Source organism: Emydura macquarii, unplaced genomic scaffold (assembly GCF_026122565.2).
Source record: "Emydura macquarii macquarii isolate MOO-44397 ecotype Brisbane River unplaced genomic scaffold, CSIRO-AGI_Emac_v2 contig_3692, whole genome shotgun sequence".
Classification (NCBI taxonomy): Eukaryota; Metazoa; Chordata; order Testudines; family Chelidae; genus Emydura; species Emydura macquarii.
In genome coordinates, this window is record NW_027133829.1 from 9,861,984 (window position 1) to 9,869,010 (window position 7,027).

Here is a 7,027-nt window from a genome sequence, read left to right on the forward strand (position 1 = left end):
CTGACCCGCCAGGGAGCGACTTCTACCAGCCCCCAGCGCTGTCATCCCTAAATGCTGTCAGTAGGTTCCAGGGTGAACGGAGGCAGTGGGCTCAGCGGGGGTAGATGCGTTCAGCTGCACTGTCCTCGCCGGAACTCGGCTGAGGACCCGGCCAGTGGCTATAATTAAACTCAAGCCCTAAGGGTGGTGTTGAGGCCCTGGCGCCTCTCTGCTCTTCAGATTCTGAGACTGCACCTGTCACCGTGGTGTCTGGCCTCTCTGACCTCCAGGTCACAGGCTGAACCCAGCCCACGCGCTGCAGCTGGGCGGGAGGGTTCCAGGTGTGAGGGTTTGGTTCAGGCGAGGATCTGCTATTCAGATCCCTGCCCAGACCAGCCCTCAGCCGCTGTTACCACCTAGCCGGCTGCCCCTGTGCGATGGGTGGGGGGCAGCCTCTGCTTAGCTCCTAGCGAAGAAAGGTTCACCAGAGCAGCCTGGCCTACAACGTTCGGCACGTCTCCGGAAGCCCCAGCGCTGGGAGTCCTGTGATTATGAGAGACGCTCACCTGTCGTTTCAAAGGGAGGCCCGTCCGGCTTCCAGTCTGCGTAGCGCTGGAGAAAAGCTTGAAAACGGGACCCGGGAGCGACTGAAAGGTTCGACCCCCAAAGGGCAAAGAAAACACCCCTCGGATGGATTATTGGCAGCCCTTTGATCCTGCTTGCGGCCAAAAGCTGGGGTGGCGCTGGCTTGCTTCCGTGAGGATGGGGCAGCGACGATCCGAATCAGGTGTGTTCTGGGCGTGACCTCGTATATTGACAAGGAGTGGGCGCCCCACCCCGCTTCCCTGCACGCACCACACACACACAGCAGCCGGCTGGGCTCTGGCTAAACAAAACCCCACGTCTGCCCCTCCGGCCAGCCCCTTCCAGCAGCCGGTGAGTTTTAAAAGGCTGCCGGTTTTAAGCTGGTCTCCTGATCTTTGAACGCTGAGGGTCGGCCAGGCCGAGACCAGGCCTGACAAGCTGCCCCCCGCCCTGAACGCCGGCACGGGAAAGCCCTGGTGTTTGGGTGGGGGGGGGGGCCCACACTTTCCAGCCAGCAGGTCACAGCAGCGTGGTTAAAAAGAACCGCCTCCTCTGTGGGGAAATAGTCCCCAGATGGCAGCTGGGCGCACTGGGTCCTTCCTGTGGGGAGAAGGACACCCTGCCCCATGGCCCCCACTGCTTTGCCTGTGGGGGGAGGGGGTGTCATGAACTGGCCCGGGCAGGAGTTGCCATCTGTCAGGGTTGTGCCAGCAGGTACCTAGGCAGTGGGGAGGGGGCCTGGTTGTAGGCACCGGCCCTTCTCCCCCCGCCTCTGAGTCTGGCCCCAATGAGGGGACATCTCTGCTCAGAGCCCTCCACTCGCCGGTCCTGGCAACTCTCCTGGGGCATTGGAGAGCAGCTGGTCCTGCCCCAGCGAGGGCCTGGAGCCTCGGTGAAGCTGGTGCTGCACGACGCGCCTCTGCCCCACGGCGGCTTCCCCGCCCACCCAGGGCAGTTCTTCGAGCAGGGCTGGCCTCCTAGGAAACCAGCCTAGCCTCGGCCTGCTGCCCCTCCGCCCTGCCCGCCTGGAGCTCCCCTCCTGGCCTGCCTCAGGGCACCTGGCCACTGCCGCGCCAGCCTCCGCCATGCAGCTGACAGCCGGGGGGCTAGGCAGCGTGGCAGAGCCTCGTGCCCCCACGGCCCCAGGGCAGCGTGGCAGAGCCTTGTGCCCCCACGGCCCCAGGCTTAGAGCATATGGAGCTGATCAGCTGCAGCGTGCGAAAAGGATTGCATGAGTGAGCGAAGGTCTTTGCACACTTGCCCTCTAACGAGTGAGCCTCCCCTCCCTCCCTGCCCAGGGAACCTGCCTGGTGTGGGGGAGAGCGAGAAACCCGGCAGGGCTGCCAACTCCTGGCCCCGTGGGCAGCCCTCTGCCCAGCCAGGCTGGATGCAGCCAGCTTCCTCCCAGGGCAAGGGGATTTGGGCCCCGCAGGGAGAGGAGGAGGAGCTGCCCCCCCCCCCCCCCCTTAGCAAGGGTGGCCAGAGCAGGCCTGGGTGGGCTGGTGCTGTGGGCTGGAGGTGACAGAAGCCGCCCGGGTAGGGGCTGGATGTGGCAGCCCTCGCCGCGCAGAAGGCCTGTCCGGCAAGCAGGGGGTTGGGTGGGTGCCACCCGGGCCACAGGCAGAGCACCGAGCGCAGCTCAAGGCCGGCTGGAGGGAGGGGGGGAGGCGGCGATGTTGGCGTGGTGTCTGCCCAGTGCTGTGCTCCGGCCCTGAGGGTGCCTCCCCCTGGTGACGGAGCGTGATGAGTGGGCACTGCCCTGGGCCAGGCACAGCCATGCTCAAGGGATGGGGGGACGCCCCTCGCTTTCCTCGCACAGCTGCCCATGGTCCAGGGGCAGCAGGAGAGGGGGCCCGGCCCTCCCTGGGGGAGGAGGGAAGTGCTGCTGGGTCACACAACCAACACCAGCGCCCCTGCCCTGGCTGGAGCTGGGTCTGTCCTCCTTGCCTCGCCCACGGCCAGCGGCCGGGAGAGCCGGGTTCCAGCTGCTTCAGCAGGAGTTGGCCAACCCCCCCGTTGCCAGTCGTGCTGACTGGCCCCCGCAGCAAAGGCCAAGGGCTGAATGGGCCACGGCAACCGAGTGAGGCTGGGGCACATGGGGAAGAGCAGGAGACGCTGCAGCTCCTGTTCCGCCAATAACCCCACTCTCCTCCCCCCCGGGCTGCCGAGCTGATGCCCCTTGCTGGCACAAAATCCCCTCCACGATGCGTAATCCCCCCGTTAGGCCAAACCCAGGGGGCTCACAGCTTGATCAACCCCCCTTTCCGGTCGGTGACTCAGCAGTGGGATCACAGCACCTTGGTGAACAGCTGGCCACCTACCACCTGGCTGAATCGGTCAGGCTGGGAGGGTCTGGGTCTTGAGTCCACCATCCTCCCCCCCAATTCCCTGGGCTGAAGCTCTGGGGTTTTTCTCCCTTGGGTTGTCTCAGGAGCCGCACCAGCCTGTGCTGCAGGACCTGAATTTCTGCTCCTCCGCCAGCCGTGTTTCGCAGCAGGGCAACCTTTGCTCTGAACGGCTACCGGATCCCTCCATCGGAGCGAGAGACGCTTTTCATCGCTTCCTGCCACAGGAAATCGGCAGCAGGCGGAATGGCCCAGCTGTGGAATTCCCCCAGGGCAGGCAGGCGGGGAGAGGGTCCAACCACATCTGCTGTGAAGTTGGAAACCCCCTCGACAAGAAATGCTCCATTCATCCCTCCTCCCACCCCGTGAACAGCCCACCTGGAACCGAGGTATGGGGCCCAGCCCCAGGGGGTAAAACAGCAAACCCTTACAGCTGGGATGGGAGAAGAGTTTGGAACTTGAATGTGGGGGCTGGAGCTAACAGAACTGCTGCCTCCCCAGCTCCTTGATCCCCTTGTTCTACAGGCTGTAGGGGTAGAGATCTCTCCCCCCTGAAATGCAGCTGTCTCTGGGGCGGAACACGGCAGTTGATTACCAACAGATGACGGGGAATTAGCACTGCTGGTTCTATTTGCTGCTGCCACCAACTTGCTGGTGACCTCCCGTCTGTGCCTCCCTTTCCCCCTGCATAAGGTGGGATAAAGGGCCTCTGTATCCCAGGGGGCAGGTAAGGGGCGTGGAGAGCTTCAGCTGGAGGCGCCTACAGTGCCAACAATAGCCCATCTCAGAAGCATTTAACCCGTGGATCTCTGGATGTGAAGGCGAGAGCTCCCCACCCCGAACGCTCACACAGAGCCCGGCCACACACCCTTTCCAGCAGGTCACACTTTATTAGGCTGTGGCTCCAGTCTGCCCAGGCTCTGCATGTTGAGTGCGCTCGGCTTGTTGGTGAACGGGTGCCACTGGCCCTGGATACTGGGGTTGTCCGTGTGGAAGGGCTTGCGGATGCGGATGACCTCCAGCCCGGACTGGTTGGCCAGCTTCTGGATGAGCTGCGTTATCTCATCGACTGTCTTGTCGCCGATGTTCTCTTCCCTCACGGCTCCGTTCACTGGAAGAAAAGAGAGGCGCTCAGGGAGTCAGCCCTGCTGGGAGGAGAGCCCAGACCTGCAGGATCTATGCTATGCTCGGATGGAGGTCTCTGAATGCCTGGGGGGCGAAAGAGCTGCCGCTGAAGGCTATGAATAAAGCACATTTCTGTAGCACCTCATCTCAAAAGGACCCCAATGTAAGCTACAGGGACTCCACCCATCCCTGAAATGCAGCCACCTATGAAGTGGAACGTGACAGCTGTTGAACAGCAAGCAGCAACACGCACAACACTTGAGGAGGGGATGCAAAGGCGAAACAATTTCAATTAGGGGGTGCTTGGGGCGTGCTTGCCTCTCATTTGAAATCCTGCCCTGATCCATCCCTGCTTAGCTGTTCGGTCTGGGGGCGTGGCTGCAAGCTATACCCCTCACTCCTTCCCACCCAGCTACCCCTCAGAGGAGATTGAGGAGAGACGGCCTGGCTTTCTGCTGAGGGGTCGGGGTGGCGTCTCCCTACTTCACCCACCAGCAGGAGGCAAATGGTCTTGTCGACAAGGAAGCGTCTGCCATTTTTTTTTCTTTAGCCATGACCAGCCGTGCCATCTGATCAAGTACTAACAGGGTTCTCCTCGCCATATCATCTTAGCAACTAAACGGAGTGATCCTCTTTCACTAGTCTGACCCATCTTACCCTCTCCCTTCGTGGTATATCGTATCCTCACTTGTCTGCCTAGTCCATCAGTCAGCCTGTAAGCTTTTTGGGACAGGAGCCTGTCTTCTGTGATTACAGCTCTGCTCCGTGTGGGCACTATGCAACTATATGACCATTTCCAGTGAGCACAAATCAGAGGCTGAAGTGACCTGCACAGCTACCCCTGCTTTGAACTGCCAAATAAATACTGCCAGCAAGAGCTGATTCTAAGAGGAGGTGGCTCCAATCAATGCATTTCCTCGTGTTCCCATGTCAATACCTCTCTAGTGTTTCCATCCCACAGCAAAATGCTGATTGCTTTGCACTTTCTTCTCCAGATACAGTTCTGCTTTTCGTCTCAGTCTTGCAACTAAGAAATCTATTCTAGGGAGACGGCACCACCTACCCGTCAGTAGGCACACTGCAATGCTAAGATAACATCTTGCTAGGGAAATGTTAAAAGCCCATTGAAACTGTCTAGATTTCAAATTAGCAGTGTTGTACCCCACAGGAAATGAGACAGACGGGGTGGGGGAGGTAGTATCTTTTATTGGACCAACTTCTGTGGGTGGAAGAGACAAAGACAAACTTTTGTGCTACATGGAGCTGTTCTTCAGGTCTGAGCTCTGTGTAGCTCACAGGCATCTTTGTCTCTTCTACCTACAGAAGTTAATCCAATAAAAGATTATCTCACCCACCTTGTCTCTCTCAGATTTCAAGCTGACAAACAATGACTTAAACGAAGTTTCAGGTCCTACGCCTGCCCCTGACCAACTGATGTGGTCTTACAATCATATTTGAAAATAGTTTTTCCTCTTCTTTGCTGCTGCAAGAGACCCAAAACAGGGGAATTGGCATATCTGAGGCATACCTGCTGTCAGAAGCAAACTTACACAAACTTCCTTTTAGTTTCTTGTTAATCCTCTTATTACTGGTTTTTGATGAATGATTTTTCAGACTATGATTAAATTGGGTGTCCCTTTAACAAAAACCATCATTTCCCAGGGCATTCTGACAGCACATCTGCAATATACTTCAAAGAGCTTAGTGACACGACACGAAGCAGATGTTCCATGTGTTTTGGATATATTCCTTTCCTGATTATTTTGTATCTAATTGCAAGAGAAGGTGGCTGCAATCTGCTCAGTTTAATGCAAGTTAGGTGCAGTCCTTGGGCTCCTGTCACGTCAGTCCCCCGATTCAGCCATCAGTCCAGTCTGGGCATTGCTTTTCTTGGTGGAGTTTGATTCTCTCCATTCACAAAGCCCTCTCAGTTTTACAGCTAGAGAAATCCGTTGTCCTATGTCTAGAAGTCAGGGCTTGTCTATGCTTGCAAATTAATTCAGGTGACGGTAGAGTGTAAATTTAAAGCACTACAGCTAGTCCTGAATAATTCCATGTGTGAACACACTCATTCTGGAATAAGAATACCTAGTTCTGGTTTAGCTTAATCCACTCTCAAAGCTGATTTCTCTTTGACCTTCCTATAGCCCTTCCCTTTAACTCAAGCCCCTTTGATCTGGGAGAAACACCCTCCAACGTGGTGCTTTACACCCCCGTATCTCTGGGGTGACTGTTCACTACCAGTGGAGTTCTCAACAAGCCTCTCCTTCACTGAAACCGGAGGCCGCGTTTTTCCCAATACTCACAATATTCTGCCACCACGGTGGGGCACCTGCACTTCTTCGGGGTGACGTACACCACCACGCCAGGGTTCTGCTTGGCAAAGTCCACCACCTTCTCCTCGATGTAGCCCCTGCCACAACACAACACAACAGCGGGAAGAAATCAGAGGTGAGGGGTTGGCGCCAGACCAGCCGAGGGGGCGCGCTGGGAGTCTTACCCCTTCGGGAGGGGGTCAGGGTGCAGGTGAGCTCCCATGTGTGGGGGGGACCCGGCACCGAGCCGTGCGCTGAGTGGGCCCGGGAGCTAGGACAGAAGATCGGGGTGCAGGGGGCAGGAGCCCAGCCCCCCAGCTTAGCGTGTCCCCCCTGAGGGGTCAGAGCACGGGGGGTGGGAGCAGGGGCTGCAGTACCTGCCCCTCCCTCCAGGGGAGAGGTCAGGGCACCTGCCCGCCCCAGGCAGGGGTCAGAGGTCAAAGGTCAGGGGGTCAGAGGTCAAGCGCGGGGCCCCGCCCCCCGGCCCGCACCTGGCCCCGCGCGAGGTCTGCCCGCCGGGGCTGAAGGCCAGGCTGAGGCGCTGCAGCTGACAGACGTAGCGGCCCAGCCCGTTGCGCAGGACGCTGCCCAGGAAGCGGCTCGGGGTCCCGCGCGCCGTCATGGCCACCCGCCGCGGCCGGCAGCGGCGCTTCCGGCTCTCCTGGCCCCGCCCCCCAC

General features: G+C 59.0%; 1 protein-coding gene across 2 annotated transcripts; it reads right to left on the reverse strand.

The window, feature by feature from the left end:
* Positions 1–2,948: 2,948 nt before the first annotated feature.
* Positions 2,949–6,996, reverse strand: MRPL43 (mitochondrial ribosomal protein L43). 2 transcript variants are annotated; one of them, XM_067537019.1, is made up of 3 exons: positions 6,841–6,996; positions 6,341–6,447; positions 2,949–4,020 (listed from the first exon to the last, which is right to left on the reverse strand). In XM_067537019.1, exons 1-3 carry the CDS (start codon positions 6,969–6,971, stop codon positions 3,791–3,793), a joined length of 468 nt encoding a protein of 155 aa, XP_067393120.1. In that variant the 5' UTR covers positions 6,972–6,996; the 3' UTR covers positions 2,949–3,790. The 2 variants fall into 2 exon arrangements, with proteins under 2 accessions (XP_067393120.1, XP_067393122.1); XM_067537021.1 differs by lacking the exon at positions 6,841–6,996 and adding an exon at positions 6,535–6,753.
* Between the last annotated feature and the right edge of the window lie 31 nt (positions 6,997–7,027).

Coding starts and splice junctions, on each gene's coding strand:
- MRPL43 (XM_067537019.1), bottom strand. CDS start 6,971: ATGACGGCGCGCGGGACCCCGAGCCGCTTCCTGGGCAGCGTCCTGCGC. Junction 6,448..6,840: donor CAGACCTCGCGCGGGGCCAG/GTGCGGGCCGGG, acceptor GTGTTGTGGCAG/GGGCTACATCGAGGAGAAGG. Junction 4,021..6,340: donor CACCGTGGTGGCAGAATATT/GTGAGTATTGGG, acceptor CTTTTCTTCCAG/TGAACGGAGCCGTGAGGGAA.